This window comes from Amblyraja radiata, chromosome 32, assembly GCF_010909765.2.
Source record: "Amblyraja radiata isolate CabotCenter1 chromosome 32, sAmbRad1.1.pri, whole genome shotgun sequence".
In the NCBI taxonomy this organism is placed as follows: Eukaryota; Metazoa; Chordata; class Chondrichthyes; order Rajiformes; family Rajidae; genus Amblyraja; species Amblyraja radiata.
Window position 1 is genome coordinate 15,167,948 of NC_045987.1, and position 20,649 is coordinate 15,188,596.

The following is a 20,649-nucleotide window of genomic DNA, read 5'->3' on the forward strand; positions in this document are numbered from 1 at the left end:
TCAGGTACATCGTTCCTCTGTTATTTAAGTATTGCTCTAGAAATATCTAGCAGTGGTTTGTGATATAAAACAAATTAAAAGTCAATGCAACAGTAGTAGAAGCCTCACAAAATTGCTGGGGAAACTCAGCGGGTGCAGCAGCATCTGTGGAGCGAAGGAAATAGGCGACGTTTCGGGCCGAAACCCTTCTTCAGCCTTTCTGATTTGTTCATTTTTGGACCAACAGATTAGATATAAATTTATCTCCATCAGACTGCATGTGGTCTGCATTTGAAATTTAAGAAAACGTGGACCACAGCCAGTTTGAAATTTCCAAAAGTTGAGTAAATGGTTGAAATAATCCACAAATCCTACAGCATTTGACCTTATCTAATGTAATGAGCTAGGTTTACAGAGTACCCTAGAGGTTGAAAAATAGCTTCTCTTACAGGTTAAATTTGAAACCAATATTATATTACAAGGGAATGCCAACTATTGGTGCTCAAGATTCACAGTTTTCAGGTGGCTCGTAATATATAAAGAGCACCTTAATCCATTTGAGGGAAGTCAGTATTTAAATTATAAAATTCGCCCTTTGCATTTTTTACCCTTTGGTACTGTGATCTATTCTTGCTGCAGGAATATATCTCATGCCTTTCAGGTTAATCAGAGTAAATCTCTTAAATTAAATGCACTAAAAGCAAATTAAACCTAGGATAAAATTAATGTTGATTTGTTTATTATTTCTTATCTGACAAGTTTCCAGGACTTTGGTCTGAACACTTATTAATGCTGGGCCAATTAAAGCATGGTGACTGAAACAAAAAAGCTTCCATCAGAATGATATTCATGTGTGCAGCTTACACTCCAAGATAAAAGGAATCTAAAGTAATCTCAGCTGTGTCAAAGAGGAGAAGGTCTTTGTAAGGCTCAATAACATCATGGCCTCGTTTAGAAATTTTATGTGACGCCCAGAGTCAGCACAATAAACCTGACTTTGGTTTAACGCCTTTATTTAATTTCCTAGATATATCCTAAAAGACAATTATTGTGTTCATCTTATAGTTAGTGTCGGCTATGTGATAGAATTTGTACAACATCTTAACCTAAAGCTCCTTCACTCTATTACAGATGTGAAATGCAAAAAGCTGCATTTGCTAAGTGATCGATGTGTCCAAATTGCATCCCCAGAAACCTGAATATCATCAGCTCTTCCTGTAATTTCAAAGAAAGTGTTGAAGCAATCTTAGTATTCTTACAATCTCTCGTTTGTTTGGCATCCTGAATAAACAAATGAAAGTCAGCTGTCTCATTCTGTACATTAATTTTACGTTAATATATGATTTCTATATTGCACTACTACGGACTGACGCAAAACTGCATTTTGTTGTACCCATACTCAGTATTTGTGCAATGATATTAAAGTTGAATTGAATTGATACAAACAAATTAACCGTAACTCAAATTTTGGGATTGCAATGTGCGATTAGCAACAAACATGAAACTAACACTTTGCCCTAATTTATTTAATATCCACTTTTAGTCTAAACTGGCAATGATTTTTTTTGTAAACTTTAGAAGCCTCCTTCCCTGTATTAAGCAGTGGGTGTGCACTTTTCTACAAAGGGTCCCGACCGAAAACGGCACCTAACCATTTTCTCCAGAGATTTTCCTAATCTGCTGAGTTACTTCAGCACTGTGTGTCTATCTTTGGTACAAGCCAGCATTTACAGTTCCTTTTCATTACTTTAATATAAATATGTCTTGCTAATATCATACAGCATTAAAATTTGTTCTCGAAAATATGCATCTAAAAGCACCCCACCCTATTACCACACTATCCCCATGCTCTATATCCTTAGCAGTGGACAGGAAATTCCCAACTACCCCTGGAATATCCACAACAACAAAAATATTCTGACAATTTGAAATGCATTTTCTCTAAGGTTTTGCGCAGTTTGTTAACATCCCAGACTCATTCAAATACACTCTCGCCTTGCACTTTATTTGCACTAGTCTCAAGGTCAGTAGACAAAGAGCTAAAAGGAATCATTCAGATGCAATGTAGGACAGAGTGGACTGTTCTGAATCTAGAGTGGCGGCTGCGGGAGCCAAGATCGCCCCAACAACGGAAGGTTCGAGTGCCCCGAACGCGAGAGAACAAAGAAGGGAAGAAGATGGAACTTTTTTTGCCTTCCATCACGGTGAGGAATGTGGAGGAGTCGCTGTGGTGGATGTTCATGTTAAACATTTATTTGGGTGTCTTGTTGCTCCTCATTGGTGTGACTGTATGGCAAATCAAATTCCTCGTATGTTGCAAAAACATACTTGGCTAATAGATTACTATTATGATTATGATGATGATTAAACTCAATGATTTTCCTTGATCTGGATTTCTGTGGATAAGTCCCTTTCTGTGGAAAGTCCCCATTACACCCTCTAACTGTAAAGGAAGGTGAAAAGAAGTTCAATCTCTTCCCATCTTTGTTCTCCAGCGGTTGGGGGCCTCGAGCCTTCCACTGAAGGGGCGATCTTGACTCCCGTAGCCGGCAATCGGGCATTCTCCGTCGGGGTGATCAAGCTCCTGCATCGGGGGGAATCTCAGCTCCCCCTCGCCGAGCGATCTGACTGTTGGTCGGGGCTTGTCGAACCTTCTGCATCATTGGAGCTGCCGACATATACGATCTCTACCAGAGACTGCGAGCTCCTCGATGGTGAAATCCGCATACCTCGGTTGGAGCGATCCCAGGCAAGGGATCGGCTCCGATGGTAAGTCAGCGCCACGCAGTAGAGCTCAAAGTCAGTCCTCCTTTAGGAATGTTCATGGAAACATATTCCCTCATTATCATCTGCCAATCCATGGAGGTTTCCACACGTACAGTCACAATACCCAGCACCATCTCAGTGCTACCTCTCAGCACCCTTCCATCATCTCATCAAACTGTTTTCCTGATACTCAGTGCACGATGAGCAGAAATTTCCTCCAAATGAATGTTAGGAACTATAACCAATGTCCTCAGTTCACCTCACAAACTCCACTGCCTCATCACGTTATCCCTCTCCTGGCAACCGTTCAAAACCAGACAGCACGCGTCCATGTTGTCATATTTAACCGTTATATACATTTTGGCATAAATGTGTTGCACCATTAATATAGCCAGTTGTAATGTTCCCAACACCATCCAAACTTCAACTCACCCATGCTGTTGGTGCCTCTGGAACTGAAAATCCTGTCGCACTCCGCGCCAGCATGTCTCCCCTTACCTTCTAGTAATCTAAAAATATATTGCCCCTGCCCTAACTCGCACCATGATCAGTTCACCCACCAGTGTCTATTGAGCTCTAGCCCCAACTCTTGGTCAAGCACTGCCTCGTTTTTTAAATTCTGATCCTTGTTTTCAGATGCCTCCATAACTTTCACCTATACCTCTACATCTTTGTAAATGTATCCAGTCCTATAATTCTTCTGAGACTTCTTCACAACTCCATATCTGGCCTAATAACATTCTGCAATCTTCATTGCACTCCCAGTGCATCAGTGACTACAGCAGGAAGAATCCCTGTGCTCTGGAATCCTCTCACATTCGCTCTCCTTTAAAGTAATCATAGTCATAGAATCACGGTCCTCAAAAGGCTACGACTATTGAGTCGCAGCAACCATCTAACAACATATCTCCTCATGTGGCCCAGTGTCAATTTTGTTTGGTAATGCCCTTGCGAGGTGGCCCAGGGCATTGTGTGCTATTTAAATACAAGTTGTTATTGTCACAAACTGCTGCAGTAACTCAGCAAATCGGACAGCATTACTGCATGACATGGATAAGTGACGTTTCGGGTCGGGACCCTTGTTCAGACTGATTGTAGTACGGGGGAGAAAGCCAGAAAAGAAGTGAAGACAGGACAAAACCTGGCATAAATGGATACATACAAGTGAGGGGTTTTAATAGACATGTAGACAAAGGCCAGAGATGAAAAGCAGACAAAAGGCTGTGAGAGAAGGAGCAGAAAAGCAAGATATGTGAAGCCAGAGTAAGGCATGAAGGGTCTCAATCCGAAACGTTGCATGTCCACGATCTCGAGATGCTGCCTGACCTGCTGAGCTACTCCAGCACTTTTCTGTTTTTTGCTTAAGATTCCAGCATCTATAATTCTTTGTTTTATTATTATTGTTGATTTGTGGTATTCTGCCATATTCAGTTTCATTTTTTAAGGAGATGCATTTATTTTTGGGGTTTCCAGGTGGCTTCACATACTAAAGTATTTTAGAATTCTAGCCCAGAAATGTGTTAAGAGGTTCTGCAAATGTTGTGATAGTGTTACCTAATCCCAGATATAGGCCCTGCCCAGTTTCAAATGCCCAATTTATGGACACCTGTACATATGAACGAGCCACAACAATCAAAGGAAGGATGAAGCTGAGCAGAGCTGGCAGTGCTGAGCAGTAGCAATCGCTCACTCACCGAGTCAGTGAGACTGGCTGGCGACCACTCTCCCCATGCCTGCACGCTCTCCCCTCCACCCAAGCTGTTTCTGTGATCCTCTGCCACGCATTGTTTTGTTCATTTACAATTTAGGAAAAATTTGGGCTATGAACTGTTCTCAGGACTGGAACCCTTTCATAACCTTGGAATTGACAGTAGTCAACAAAAATGCAAGGGCTGGCCCACTGACCATCAAGATTATATTATCCATCAATGGTCATGATTACGGAGCTTTGTGAAGCCAATAAGACACAAAGTGCAGGAGCAACTCAGCAGATCAGGCAGCATCTCTGGAGACCATGAGCAGACTTGACATCACAGTGAGCAATGACAGTAATATTGATTTTAAAAATAAATTCAAGCACTTGACCAATTGCAGTAAAGCAAGTACCACGAAAAATGATTCAGAACACTTTTATTAAAATTTGACTTTGTTTAATTTTGATTATATTGTAAAATTTGATTAACAAGGGGTGGTAATGCCTTGAAACGTTATGTATACACCTGCATGGTTATAGAATTCTCACATTTGTATCTAAATATTCTCTGTTTAATCGAGGAAGAAATGATCACTTTATTCTAAGTGACATTTTGCCAGGTTTAGCAGATTGTTTCCTTTTTTTCTTTGCTTCTTTCTCATGTTAGAGACCCAGATCCAACTCAGCAGTTGTGAAGCATTAGAACTTTTTAAGATCTCTCAGCACTAACTTAAATCTATGTTCTACAATAGATCAGGTTTGTTGACTTTCATCTAGTTTTGTAAGTATAAAGTCGGAAACTACAGCTGAGCTTGAGCTTGTTCCATCAAACACATTCACTGTCTTGTTCATAGATTTAAAACCTTTGGCTTCAACCTGCCGAGAAAAAATCAATTATGATCATTCACTGCGGATTAGTCAGGTAAAGCAAAGTTAGAGTTACTCAAATCTCAACGTATGGATTTAAAAAGTTTGATTATCAAACTATATTTGGGCCTCTTTCAGCTCCATTCCCCTACTGTTCACATCTGCCCACATCCCTCCCTTCTCTGGTTCCACTCATCAGCTTCCTTTTATTTCAGACTGTACAATCTGCAGTCCTCTGTAGTCTCCACTTATCACCTCCCAGCGTTGGTCACTTTCTCCATTCCTCCCTTCCCCCACCGAACTACATCTGGCCATCATCTACCTCCTTACCTTGTTCTACTGATCATTTCTCAACTCCGTCCTTACCTCCACCCCTCTATCCCTATAATGACTATTTCCCTTCTATAACCTCAGCTCTGTAGCAGGGCCTCAACCTAAAATATCAATTATTCCTTTGCCCCCACACATGCTGCCTGACCTGCTGAGTTTCACCAGTTTTTTTGCTCTAGGAATTCCTTCACCTAGGAGAGCATGTGGGGATTCAGTTTGTTGAATGCATTCAAGAGCAGCGATCGATAGTAAATTAGAGATGTGGGGTCAGTGTAAGAAAGTCACTGCAGTGAAAGCTCAGCCAACGTCTTATTGAGTGACAAAGGAGGCAGAGACTGACTGCCCTCCTCCTGCGTCTGATAGATAGTTTACGCTAAAACATAGGCGGTTTCCAAAATCTCCTCACTACCAGCTTTGTGTAGTGGTTTAGAGTGCAGTTGACTCAAGTCAGGAGGAAGGAGGGTTAGAGAGTAAGGTGGGTGAGGGTAGGATTAGGGAATCAGTATATGTGTTGGTGACCGAGTCTACATGTAGTGAGGGGATGTGCAGCTGCCTGTGTCTGGGCCCATGTACGTGTATGCATGAACACATACAGCAGACTGATCTCGAATCATCTTTGACCACCTTGTAACTAGGCTAAAGCCTTGCTCAGTCAATACTGTATGTATGCCCACATGCAAAAGCTATCACATCTGTCATTCCTCACCATAATGAAAGCAGGTTGTCATTAAATGCAAGGTTTTTTCCAAAAGAAGTATCAATCTATCCTCAACATTCAGTCCTCCTACACCTTAATACAATTTGTAGCCAAACAACTCAGTCATAAACAAAACATTGTTTTAAAAACGGAGGTAGGGATAACTTTTAAATTAAATATATCCCCCCCACCCCCCCCCCCCCTCCCCCCACGCCCTCCCCCCAACAATTCCTGATTAATGAGTGGAAACTTGAATATAAACCCTTACCATAAGTGTGTACTCCCCAGGTACCAGAAGTCTATAATATTCTCCCAGTTTACTGGTTTGAAATGGGATGAGATTCTTCCTGCCAAATACATTTACAGTTGCTTTGGAAACAGGGCTGTTATCTTGATCCAGAACTCTGCCCTTTATTCCTGAAAGGTGAAGGTGTATAAATTACTTTTCATGTATTGAAGCATTCTAAATATCACTGTTTCAATTTGAAGTCAATCGGGTCGACCATCAAAATGAGTGGTTCTGATTTCTGATTCTTATATTCTCAGCCGATGCTCTCACACGCCTACAGAAGATGTTTGTGGAACAGATGATCTCTATAACTGTACATTATTCTGTTCTGAAAGTGACAGAAATATTGATAACAAATTATCATATTATCCAAATTGAACCAAGCTGATTACAACTTTCTATAGGTGTTGTTTTTCCCTCCATACTGGGACATTAACCTCTGTAAAATAAATTTCTGGAACACTGCAGGCCAATAATCTTTCTGATGAAAATGTACAGAACTGAAACACTGATTTTTCTCTACGCAGTTATTTCCTGAGCTGCTGCGCATTTCCAGCTGATACGGCTTCTATTTTAGATTTCCAGCATCTATAGTTCTTGCTATTTTAATAAGCAAGAGTAGTATAACGGATAGAAGGGTCTCTAATTGAAATGTAAACTAGTGAAGTTGCCAAATTAACTTAATCTATTAAAAAATATAATTAAAAATTTTATTTTTAAATGAAAGCATTTGGTATTGACTATGTTAGAATTCATGTAACCCACCAATCTGTCTATGTTTATTACTTGATCAGTTTGAAGAAGGGTCATAGAAACATAGAAACATAGAAAATAGGTGCAGGAGTAGACCATTCGGCCCCTCGAGCTTGCACCGCCATTCAATATGATCATGGCTGATCATCCAACTCAGTATCCTGTACCTGCCTTCTCTCCATACCCCATGATCCCATTAGCCACAAGGGCCACATCTAACTCCCTCTTAAATATAGCCAGTATCTCCACCCGAAATCTCCACCCGAAACATCACCCATTCCTTCTCTCCAGAGATGCTGCCTCCCGCTGAGTTATTCCAGCATTTTGTGTCTATCTTATGTTTATTACTTGGCAGACTATTCAGATTGCGCACACTATTCAGATTATGTTAGCTGGAGTGTTACACAAATACCACAAACTTGTTGCTTTACACCTGCAGTTTCACTCAGAGGTTTTTGTTGTGCTCTGGTTTTATTTTTACACCAATAATTATAGGCTGATCAATGGCCCCTCATGTAAGATGCACTCAATTTATATTTGTGCAGTAAAATCCACAGCAGCGCCTGCTCCTCATTAGTTATAGTTCCTGGGGTTGGTTTCTTATTTACTCCCTGCCTACAAAGCATTACCTGCACAAAACATTTTCATACAAGATGAGGCTGATTGATTTTCTAAATATCAGCATTCGTGGAAGATCACGGAGACTAGATCTGACCCAGTCCCTTTAGCACCATGAGCTGCTTTAATGCATTAATGTGCTATATTAACTGATGTTAAGTTTAGAAATACAGCATGAAAACAACCCTTCAGCCCACCAAGTCCATGCCAACCATCGATCACCCGTTCACAATAGTTCTATGTTATCCAACATTCGCATCCACTGCCTACATACCTGGGGCAATTTACAGAGGCCAATTAACCTACAAACCCGCACGTCTTTGGGATGTGGGAGGAAACTGGAGCATCCAGAGAAAAACCTACATGGCGACAGGGCGAGCATACAAACTCCATACAGACACCACCCAGGTCAGGATTGAACCCAGGTCTCTGGCGCTGTGAGGCAGCAGCTTTATCAGCTGTGTCATTTTCCATCCTCACCCATGTTCACCGGCAGGCAGAGTCATCACAACAATCGTAGGCACATCTGCCACAATTTCACACTCTGTTCTCCCTGAACACAACAAAAAATCGGGGAATTTCCCATTGGAAAACATTAACAAAAGTCAGTGTTCAATAAACTGCTCTCAAAAGCCTTTGAGATGATAGTGTCACGGCGAGCGTGTACCCAGATGGGCTTGCTTGAGCAAGGCGGTGAGTGCTGCTTTGTTCTGATCCCAGAAGTGTGGTAGTTGTGCAGCCGGTGGATACTTGCAACAAGACAGTTCTACTGTCACCTCGAAGCACTGCCCCCACACGTAATTGTAGTCTTGCATTCCACCTAGTGACAGGTATTGAAAACTGTCAGGCTCACATACTTGAAGTCAGCACAAATAAATCTTCACACACAATTTGCTTTACAACATGGTCCTTTTTATATCTGAACCAGATATTCAGGTAGATTATAAAACAAGATTAGCTGGAAAGTAACTGACTGTTAACGCATCAAAAAGCATTTTTTTAACAGAGACATTTGTTATGAGGGTATGATCTTGAACTCTGACTCTCTAAGCACCAGGTCATTGTATTCCATGTTCATTGTTGCCTTGGTCAGTGTATAAGATTCATGAGCTGGCAACAAATGCTTCTAGTACAAAAACCATCCTTAGAACTACATAATAAAACACATAAAAAGACCTCGCTTCATCTCACCCTAACAATGTATCATTTTCATAATTGAATCATCAGTTCACTAATAATTCTTGTTCAGTATTCAAGCACCAAATTAGCGGCACTGCGCTTCATGACAGGTTTTAACCAAGATATTGGAAGTCCAGGGGTAATAATGGGTGGGTGGAATGACATTAATGGGATTCATGTTGTAACCATGCATCAGTGAGTTCAGGATCTTGGCCAAGTATTCTGTCAAAGGGCAGGGAAATGAGAACATGAAACACCCAGAGACCGTCTCCATAATTGCTGCACGGTTACAGAAATGATAGGTAGGTATATCTCCAAGTCTGTGTTAGCACAGATCAATAGCACCTAGATGCCACAAAGCTAGGGGGAGAAATAAAATCTGAAGTTGAAAGCAGAAATAATATAAATAACGAATAAATAATGAATAACATAACTAATGTACCTTTGAAAATTGGTTTCGCTTTTTATAATTCCAGTGGCCATAAACACCTTTGTCTTATTCATGAGGAAGTCACTGACAACACCAGCATTTATTGCCTATCCTATTTCTCCTTGAACTGAGTGACTAGTTAGGCCATTCTGGAAGGTATTAATGTCAACTCAGATTCTATAAAATGAAATTCAATACAAGCCAGAACAGATTTGCTTTCTAAAATCCTTCAGTAAGCTAATGGCTGTATAAACACCAATTCTTTTTCTGGTCTTCATGATTGATACTGGCTTTCTAAAGACCATGTATCCCCGTTCCCTAACTCCAACAATCTGTGGTATGATTCAAAAGATGTGCTAATTCATAATGCCTTATGACAAACTGTAAACTCTCCAAATCCCATGATGGAAAATAGTCAGAAAGTTGCAACAAGTGAATAGCATGCTCCATGACAGAGCTGTGAATTGGCATTCTGTGTAAATGTCTTGCCTGCTATGCTGTACCACTTGGCTCCATTTGTCACACCATCTAAGAATTTCATCTTGCACAGGTTTCCTTTGTACATGCTTTTGTGGTTAAAGGAGTATGTTTTTGCCAAATATTTAAATACGTCATCATCCGGACTCCGACTGTAGTTGGTGCTACCTGCGAAGAAGAATGAACAGAAATGCTACTTAACATTCATTTCATAGTGAAAATAAAACTCAGGAAAGGAAACAGGATTTTGCCAAAAAAACAACACAACAAACAATAAACACAAAATGTTTTTTGTCTCAAAACATCAAAGCACAGTCAAAAAGTTACTCAACGGCACAAAAGGGCTGAACTAATAAAACCTTCCAATTGGACCAAGCTCAAACTCATTTCAATCGGATAGTCTCTATCAAAGAAAATTTAAGGCTATTGGACTAATTGATCTATGTTGGTTATAGTGTACCAATTATTGGTTATTGGGTAATTCTTGTAAATGTACCAAGATACAATTAAAAATAATGTTTTGCATATTATCCAGGCAAATCATGTCATATGTGCGAGCATCAGATAGTGCAAACAAAGAAGATAAACAGAATGCAGAATATAGTGTTACAGCTACAGACAAAGTGCAGATAAAAAAAGTTCAGGAACAGCAATGGGGTAGATTGGAAGATCAGGAATTATCCCGAGCATGAGATGCCTAAGATAGGCACAAAATGCTGGAGTAATTCAGTGGGTTCGGCAGCATCTCTGGAGAAAATTAATAGGTGACATTTTGGGTCAGACTGTTTGAAGGGGAGAGAGACCTAGAAGTGAGTCTGTCTCCTGTGATGGAGACAGAGAAATCAAGAAAGGGGAAAGAGGTGTCAGAGATAGTCCAGGTGCCTAATAAGAGATACCTAATCAGCAAGCTGGTAACAGCGGCGGTGGGGGGCTCTAATCTTGAATCTGCTGGCAAGTGCTTTCTAGCTTTTGTATCTTCCACCCAATGGAGAAGGGGCGAAGAGGGAATGACTGAGAGAAGGGAGAAAAGAGAATAACAATTGTTATCCAGAACATGATAATGGTATATTATGAAGGCTGGATGTAAATCTGCAATGGTTCAAACACTCAATCATCATTAGTGAGAATGCTGGCGTTTGACCATTGGATGAAGATCAAAGATTAAGATTCAAGAACATGAAACACATTCAACACAAAGACATTGCTCCACATTAAGGATGTTAGGAATATTTGGTGAGTGAGTGAGTGAGTGAGTGAGTGAGTGAGTGAGTGAGTGAGTGAGTGAGTGAGTGAGTGAGTGAGTGAGTGAGTGAGTGAGTGAGTGAGTGAGTGAGTGAGTGAGTGAGTGAGTGAGTGAGTGAGTGAGTGAGTGAGTGAGTGAGAATCCCATAGCATTGAGAATGACTTGCTTCCATTAAAGTAAAGAGCTGGAAATGAGTGTACTAGATTGAAGTGGCCTTTGCACACCAACTACCACAACAGTCTTGAGGTCTTATTCCAATGGCAGTCACGGTGGCACAGCGGTAGAGTTGTTGCCTTACAGCAAAATGCAGCGCCAGGGTCCCGGGTTCGATCCCGACTACGGGTGCTGTCTGTATGGAGTTTGTATGTTCTCCCCGTGATCTGCGTGGGTTTTCTCCGAGATCTTCGGTTTCCTCCCACACTCCAAAGACGTGCAGGTGTGTAGGTTAATTGGCTTGTAGATTAATTGGCTTGATAAAAATGTTAAATTGTCCAAGTTGGCGACATGCAGAGTACTGCCCTACCGACTACAAAATTCAGAAGGTTCAGAAGGTTCAGAATGGCAATGAGGTCCAAGACAGTTGGATATCTGCACATACTGCAGCTGCAACACTTCTCACACTTCTCAGATTTGCACACCTTCCTGCCTGAAACTCCTTCCTGTGCCCCCACCTCCACCCTTTCTCCTTCTGTTCCCTCAATCTACTTGCCTCACTCCCCTTCCTGTTCTCTCCCTCTCCTCTACAGTCCCCTACTTGGTTCTTACACAACACATATTGTCTTTCCAATATCACAACAAATAGATAAACCACAGATACAGTCAATGAGCACTATCTTGGTCCCACCGTTGGACAAGGGCAGCTGAATCGGGCACCATAACAGGGAGTTTATGCAGGTAAATGGGATCATTTAACAGATTATTCTGCAATGCGAGCAGGCGGGGAAGATTGTTTTTCCTAATTCATTCATGGAAAAGAGGCAGCACTGACATTTACCCCTCATCCCTCTCTGCCCTTGAGTTGGTGGTCAGCCACCTTCTTGAACTGTCACAGTCTTAGAGATGAAGTTGCCCCCACAGTAATGTTAGACTAAGAAATTCCAGGACAATGGTGAAGGAACAACAGAGGATGGTTTAGAACGAAAGAGTGAAATGTAATTCCAACAGGATCGAGGAGGGGACGTAGTTACAATGGGCCACATGGCCTCATTCTGGGCTGCGTTGTTCCACAATTCTATTTTAGATTTGCTACTGAATTTAAAAAAAATGTTTATTGCCAGATCTGTAGCACCTTTGTCCTCCGCCCCAAAGTCACGCAAAAATCAGCAACTCTTCATGGCTGGACAAATTGTCTCTTTTCTTGCTTTTAGAATTTGAGAAATCGGATTGCTTTGTGAAGTGTCACGGCTACATTCACAATGGTGCTGGCACTTGCTTTTCCCGTCTCTTGCTGGTTTGTTAACATGAGGATATATTTTTTTCAACACACTTTGCCAGCCATTATGGGATCTTCACAGAGACTGTCAGCTCCAAGTCAAGCAAAACTTCAAGCAGTCCAGCGACATTATGATCAGTGGAATGTCAGCTGCAAACAAAAATTGATGTTCATTTTGGACATTCTGCTGTGTGTGTCACTGGGGTCTAGGCTTAGTTAGATGTGAGACAGCTTCTGAACAGGAATTCAAAATTACCCAAACTGTTCAGAATTGACACAGGATCAAGCCTTTCATTCAGACTCCTGATCAGCACATCCACAAAAATCTTACAATCGTCTCTTGGCACTGTCAGCTTTTCCTTCCGTGTACAGAAGGTTGTTATCTCTGGCTTCCTCTGCTGGGTATCCCGTGGTGATTCATCACCGTCTGCACTCTTTTCACTGCCAAGTTATGCATGGCTTCAACATCAGAGAAACTGACAGTCTCCTTTTCAAATGCCCATGTTAGAGTATTCAGCTTTGCCAAGGGACTTTGGGCAGCAGGTTGGTGTTTGGATCTGTTATTTTACCCATAGGGCCCCTCAGGTTATTAAAAGTGCTTCTTATAGCATCGCATCATTATTGTCACTGCTTACAGCAAACTTGCCTCAGGTGCAAAAGTTGTCTCGGTTTGTTTTATCATTCAGGTTCTTTAAATGAGCTCCTAGACTGCTCCTTCCACGCAGCAAAGGGGCGTGATTCCCATCCCATTGTAATTAGCTCATTCACGACCTACAATGCCGCAATAAGCTTAAGCCTTTCATGTGGTGAGGCAGTGACCTGCAGATCAATGCAGAGTGTTTGCTGGAAGATGCTGTGCACATAGGAATCTTCTACCTACACACACAGGGTTAACCCATTCAGCTTTCACTGTTTATCCATTCATATTGATAGCATTTTGGCTGTTGCACATTGTACAATGTCTCACATTATACCACCAATAATTCAGTTTACTAGTGCCTGAAACTACGTTCACTGCAGGAGCGTATAAATTGCTTGCTCTATCAATTGATATTGATATGTGGGGATCGGTGTTTGTTTGCAGCTAGCGCACATTTCCTAGATCAAATAAATGTAACTAAACCAATGGCAGACATTTGTGCCATTTTGAAAATGCACAGCAGTAATTTCCCAAAGTTTCTGCCTCTCCCAAACCCATGTGATGAGGACAGTAGGTGTTTAAGGTGAAGTAACATCCCTTTCCCCCACTCCTCCCCCCCCCCCCCCCCCCCCTCCTCACCCCCATGGAAATATATGACCATATTGCTGTGGTAGAATCTTGGAACTCCAAGCCCAAGCACTTTCAGGAAATGGACTGCAATATTTCAAGAAGGTGGTTCACCAGCCACCATCTTCTCCAGAGTGACAAATACCAGTGATGCATACATCCCATTATAGGCTAAAAACAAATAACTGGGAACAAACACATTAAATCCAAGTAATGCCCCTGTCCCACTTAGGAAACCTGAACGGAAACCTCTGGAGACTTTGCGCCCCACCCAAGGTTTCCGTGCAGTTCCCGGAGGTTGCAGGTGGTTGCCGGAGGTTGCAGGTAGTGGAAGCAGGTAGGGAGACTGACAAAAGCCTCCGGGAACCTCCGGGAACCGCACGGAAACCTTAGGTGGGGCACAAAGTCTCCAGAGGTTTCCGTTCAGGTTTCCTAAGTGGGACAGGGGCATAACAATTCAATTACTTTTCACAAGGCAGGATTTCAGAATCAAAATCATGTGAAGAATCCAAGCATACTGCATACTGTGCTCTAGAGGACACAGGTTACCAACTCAAACTCTTTAAATCTGAAAAATGTACCTTGATTGTTATTATCATAGGGATAAGCTGTCAGTACAGCTCCTCCATGAAAACTAGCGGACAACACAAATGGTTCACTGTGTATCCATCGTATCACTGCCTCTGTTTCTGGCTCAAAAGGTGAAACTCTTCCTCCAAAAGGTTCCGGAAAATTTCGGTTTAAATCTGTATTATTAGCATTATATCTGCAAAATGCACAAAATACAGAGATTGGATTGCTTTTCCCAGACTTATCTACACATTTATATTTACAGATATATTATTATATCTGCATCTGGAGAGAAAAAAAGTGGTAAAAGATATTTCAAAGATACTGTGCTATATAGAGCTAATTCACAATCAAGTATGGTTAAACTCCTTGTTTTAGAACGTTCAGTTTTTTCCACAATAAAAGTGAATAGACTCATCAATCACAAGGTCACTTTATTCACTATTTATTGTATTTCCTCACTGTCACTGTTCACGGAGTAAAGAAACCCATCTTTACCCTGTGAACTCAAACCAATTTAATTTGCTACACAGGAAAGGAAATTGGTAATATGTACTTCGGTGAATGTAACATCAGCTGATCACTGTACTATGTGCACTCCCTTCAGCTAGAAAAATACTAGCCCTTTCTCAGTTATATTTGACAAGGTTTCGGATCGAGACCCTCTTCAGACTTGAAGAAGTCTGAAGAAAAGTCCCGATCCGAAACCTCACCATCCATGTTCTCCAGAGATGCTGCGATGCATGAAGACTACACGTAATCTGTAAACATTCATCGGAACAAATGTGTTGTGGAGCGAACTTACAATCAGAATTTCTCAGGGCACTTTTACTCAGATACAGAGTTAAAGACAAATCAACACTCACATTTAATGTTACCTCTCAGAATCAAAAACAAACCGATTGACAGAAAAGTCAATGGTGTGAGATAATGTGGGAGAAAAATATAATGGAGTCCTCAGTACACAACCCATCAAAATAGTTAAATGTCCTGACTGCAATCCTCAATGCAATAATTGATATGCTTACCTGTTATTCTCTATCATAAAAGAACATAAGATATTGAACTAAATAATAACCAAACAGCCCATGAGACTGCTCCACCGCTCAATGAAGTCTTTGTTGATCTGTTACTCCATTTTCCTGCTTGTTCTCCACAATCCTTCATTCCCCTAAAATCCATAGTTCCATCTATTTCTGGGGCAGAGTTATTCCAAAAATTTACAATTCCTTTGAGAGATAAAATTCCTCCTCCCCTCTGTCTTAAATGGCTGTTTCCATGATCTTGAGATTATGGCCCATAGTTCTGGACATTCCCTCAGTATCTATCTCCATCAAGTACTTTCACTCATTTATATGTTTTCAATAAAGTCGCCTCGTATTCATCTAGACCTTTCCTTATTAGACACGTGGAATCAATCGAGTAAACCCTCCCTGCACTGCCTTCATAATATTTCATCTTTCTCAAAGCCTTTAAATTGTTTAGTTATGGACATGTCCACTTAGCCGTATTGCAATGGTTGCCGTGCCTCTGAGAGTGGAAACAATGTGAGGGAGGAACTCAAGGTCAGGCAGCATCTCTGGAGGATGTGAATAGGTGACATTTCAGGTTGGGACTTTCCATCAGACTAAAGAAAGGTCCCAACCTGAATCATCGCCTATGCATGTTCTCTAGAGATGCTGCCCGATCCACTGGATTACTCCAGCACTTTGTGTTCTTTTTTGTCTAAACTAGCGCATGCAGTCCCGTGTGTCTATTCTGAAACAATAACCATGGGCACACTTTCAAAACTTAATGTCAAAGGAAGTCCATAAATTGTCCAGTAAATCTATTTAATTTGCAAAATTTCACTGAATCAAAAAATATCAGGACATAAAACATAAACCCGCTGATATGTAGACAAACCTCTCACCACCTTGTTGATTTTTTTGACTGTATGGAGTCTGAATATGAGAAATAATAAATAAGCTATAGGAATAAAGCTGCCAGAGCATTGAATAAAACTTTACCGTCCGTGAGTGCCACTGCATTTACCAACGCGCGAAACTTCAAACCCATCTGGGTTCATCGAGGGTAGGATGTGGATTCGCACGCTATTGATCAGGTCGGTGATGTTTGCATCAGTTTGATAGCTTGAGACGAGGTATTCGATCAAGTGAAGCAGAATCTCCCTACTTACAGGCTGCACAAATCAGAGCGTTAAGCAATAGAAAAGCAACATTTCCCCGAGCTCCAATGTCAGTCCCAAGGCTGATAACTATTTCCTTTTTCCGATTTTCATTAAAGTGAGTGCTGAGCTACCACGGTTGCTCCAAACTCACAAAGTCTTACTTTCACTATGTTGTTCTCATAGTAAACCAGCGATATTTTACACCAGATATCAGATACAAAGGTGTAACCGGCCCAGGGTTTATTAACCTGTTTTGCTTTACCTTCTAGAAGGAAATTAGGAAATTAGATAAGTGCTTGAGAAATAATTATTTGCAAAATGGGGAATAGGAATAATGGAATTGCTCAACCTGGAGCCAACATGTCTATCGGTTGAGCCAACAATTCCCATCCCAGTGCCCTAGAATTTATATAAATTTTAAAAAGTGATTGTACATCACTGACCTTGCAGGAAGACTTTATAGCATTCGGTGTCATAATAATCCTAAGATTCAACAACAAACGCAAACCCTTACACTTAAAGTGCTGCTAATGTTATGGAAAGGATTTTTCAGGGTAGGATTTACTCCTATTTGGACAAGAATGGGTCAATTACTGACCGTAAGCATGGCTTTGTACACAGCAGATCATGTCTTACTAACTTGATCAAGTTTTTTGAGGAGGTGATGAAGGTAATTGATGAGGTTAGGGCAGTGGATGCTGTCTACGTGGATGTTAGTAAGATACAAGAGTCATGATACAGCTTTATAGGACTTTGATTAGGCTGCATTTGGAATATTGTGTGCAGTTCTGGTCACCCCATTACAGGATGTAGAGGAGGTTTACCAGAATGACGTCTGGATTAGAAGGTTATTAGTTACAGGGGTTGGACACACTTATGTAGACACCTGAAAGAACCCTTTTCCCCGGATGGAAAAAAACTACTTGGGGGTATAGCTTTAAGGTGAGTGAGGCAAAGTTTAAAGGAGATATATGGGGCAAGTGTTTTACACAGAGGGTTGTGAGTGCCTGGAACTCACTGATGGGGGTGATGGTGGAGCCAGTTATGAAAGTTTAAGAGGCTTTTGGGTAAGTATATAGAGATGCAGGGAATAGAGGGATGTGGATTATGTGCGGGTGATAAGGGTTGGTCTTGGCACAGTCATGGTGGGCTGATGGGCCTGTTCCTGTCTTCTGTATGTTCTATGTAATTTACTCCGATTTTGATATTCAGGTGTTATTCGGCTCTGATCCAAAAGGAAGTTTCCTTGGAAGTTAAGATCCATCCAAGTAGGCTTCATTGTTCCCAAATACATTCAAATTTCCCAAATACATTCATTGTAAACCAAATATTTTCCTTAGAAGCACAGAGGTGACCTAATATAGTAAAGGGTCTCGATAGAGCAGATACTGCTGGTGGAAGGAATGCAGAGCCAGTGCATCCTCCCTCAGTTTGAAGATATACCACCTCATTCAATATGAAATACCTCGTTTCCGTGGATGTTTCCGATGTATTTTACCTCAGGAATCCCAATTCGATGTTCATTAGGCGTTTCTCCAATTACAATAACCGACAATTCCCGTCCTAATGGACAAGAATTGAGGCAGACAAATAAAAGTGATCTAATCAGGGAATTTTATCTGACATTGAACTACAAAAGCAAAGTAAGATTTAAAATATAACCTGAATACAAAATTACATTCCACCCTTTCAACTAAGAATAACCTGTGAATGGGGATGTTGCCAGAACTAGTGGGTCTGAGCTTAGGGAGAGGTTGAGTAGGCTGGGATTCTATTCCTTAGAGCATAGGAGGATGAATGGTGATCTTATAGACGTGTGTAAAATCATGAGAGGAATAGATTGGGTCGTTGCACAGAGCCTCTTGCCCAGAGTAGATGAATCGAGGACCAGAGGACATATGTTTAAGGTGAAGGGGAAAAGATTTAATAGGAATCTGAGGGGTAACTTTTTCACACAAAGGGTGGTGGGTGTATGGAACAAGCTGCCAGAGGAGGTAGCTGAGACAGGGACTATCCCAACATTTAAGAAACAGTTAGGCAGGTACACGGAGAGAAGAGGTTTGGAGGGATAAAGACGAGTGTAGCTGGGACACGTTGGCCAGTGTGGGCAAGTGGGGCCGAAGGGCCTGTTTCCACACTGTATCACTCTATGATCTCGTGACTCTAATAGGTAGCAGAATTTTCCCTGTATGAAACAGTATTTTGACACCTAATATGAATGTGAATGTCTAGGTGTCATCACCTTGACAATGTGCATACTGTACTGAAACCCCGTGTTCTACTGATCAGTTACCCAGTGTCACCAGATTAATTGTCTTTCAGCCGGTCCCATTGACTAGCCTTCAGCATCCATACATCTCACTAGGTAAAATGCATGCTCCACCTTCCACAGACTTTCCGATGGAGTAAAGATGAGTGATACTTGAAAAATTCGCATGCACGTCTTTCAGAAACTTCTCCAGAAAATCCGTGCGATGGTACTTGAAGTCCAAACTAGCGTGAGAGTATCGGTGACACATAAATAACAGGCAGCAGACTACATACATCCAACATGCTTGTGGTCTGGAAGGCACTAATGCAAGACCAGGGCCGAACACTGCCTGTAAGAAAGGAGGGTATGTTTTAGTTCCATTTATTTTTCCGTTTCCATATAGCTTCCTAAAATACTTCTTCAAACTTCCTGAATTCACCTGTCTATAATTTAATGTCGCCGGCATTTAAATGGACTGTACAGGTATGAAATGCCTCCTTATTCTAGTAATCATCGAGGAAATATATAGTTGGACGTAGTGGTGACGCGTCCTTCACATTTTTACTTTAAAGGCTTTGGTTAGAGACTAGCCGTCTACAGATGTCTGAGTAACATCATTCCGGGTATTCATATATTTAAAATAAATGAGACATTCTCCTTCCGCCGGGCCCGGGGTTTCGGGGTTTCGCCTCTCGCGTGTGGACTGCGAACAAGACTCTAGTCTAAACCAACAGTCCATTGTCCACGTCCGTGAGGTCATTAAAGCGAAATCTCACAATGTTGCCGGGGGAAAGATTCCAAGCTGAGGGTTTGTTCCGACGCAGTCTGACCCCTAAGCATAAAGAAGGAGGGGGATACGTAGTGGGAATATTAACGTTAGTGGAATCTTCAAACGAATAGAAACAAGAGACTGCAGGTGCTGGTTTGCAAACAAAAAAGAATCAAAGTGCTGGAGTAACTCAGAAACAAAGAATTGCAGATGCTGGTTAATACACAAAGGGACACAAAGTGCTGGAGTAACTCAACGGGTCAGGTAGGATCTCTGGAGAACATGGAAAGGTGGTTTTTCGGGTCGAGAACCTTCTTCCGACTCACAGAAACATAAATAGGTCATTCGGCCCTTCGAGACAGCACCACCATTCAATATGATCATGGCTGATCATCCTAAATCAGTAACCCGTTCCTGCTTTCTCCCCATATTTCTTGATTCCGTCTCAATGTGAAGGCCTCGTCCCGAAACGTCATTTATCCATGTTCTCCAGAGATGCTGCCTGATCTGCTGAGTTAATCCAACACTGTGTGTCTTGCTGGAGTAACTAAATGGGTCAGGCAGCATCCGACCCCAGACGTCACCTATCCCTTTTCTCCCGAGAAGCTGCCTGGCCCACTGAGTTACTCCAGCATTGACTATCTTTCTTCGAAAGAGTAGCTTAGCCTATGTCGCCACAAATGACCACTGGGAGTTGTGTACACCAGATGTACTCAGAAATCAAAGCAGATCAGGTAACATCTGGGGAGAGGGAAAGAGAGTTAACGTTTCAGATCCTTCATCCAAATTGTGAAAACTCAGAAGAATGTCCTGCAATAGAGGAAGACTTTTGTGTAAGAAGGAACTGCAGATGCTGGTTTATACCGATG

The 20,649-nt window shown here is 41.5% G+C and overlaps 2 protein-coding genes across 4 annotated transcripts in view; one reads left to right on the top strand and one right to left on the bottom strand.

The window, feature by feature from the left end:
- The window catches only part of spaca9 (sperm acrosome associated 9), a 47,454-nt gene extending 46,172 nt beyond the window's left edge, over positions 1-1,282 (top strand). For both annotated transcript variants that reach the window (XM_033048683.1, XM_033048684.1), the window contains exon 5: positions 1,111-1,282. In XM_033048683.1, coding sequence (XP_032904574.1) covers positions 1,111-1,144 — 34 coding nt within the window. In that variant the 3' untranslated portion in view covers positions 1,145-1,282. The remainder of the gene's footprint in view (positions 1-1,110) is intronic.
- Positions 1,283-4,859: 3,577 nt separating this feature from the next.
- LOC116990812 (carboxypeptidase M-like) lies at positions 4,860-19,837 on the bottom strand. Of its 2 annotated transcripts, none has more exons than XM_033048804.1 (9): positions 19,451-19,837; positions 19,144-19,360; positions 18,226-18,323; positions 16,600-16,772; positions 14,602-14,786; positions 10,091-10,246; positions 8,660-8,812; positions 6,601-6,749; positions 4,860-5,314 (listed from the first exon to the last, which is right to left on the bottom strand). In XM_033048804.1, exons 1-9 carry the CDS (start codon positions 19,475-19,477, stop codon positions 5,192-5,194), a joined length of 1,281 nt encoding a protein of 426 aa, XP_032904695.1. In that variant the 5' UTR covers positions 19,478-19,837; the 3' UTR covers positions 4,860-5,191. The 2 variants fall into 2 exon arrangements, with proteins under 2 accessions (XP_032904695.1, XP_032904696.1); XM_033048805.1 differs by having other exon boundaries at positions 19,788-19,836.
- Between the last annotated feature and the right edge of the window lie 812 nt (positions 19,838-20,649).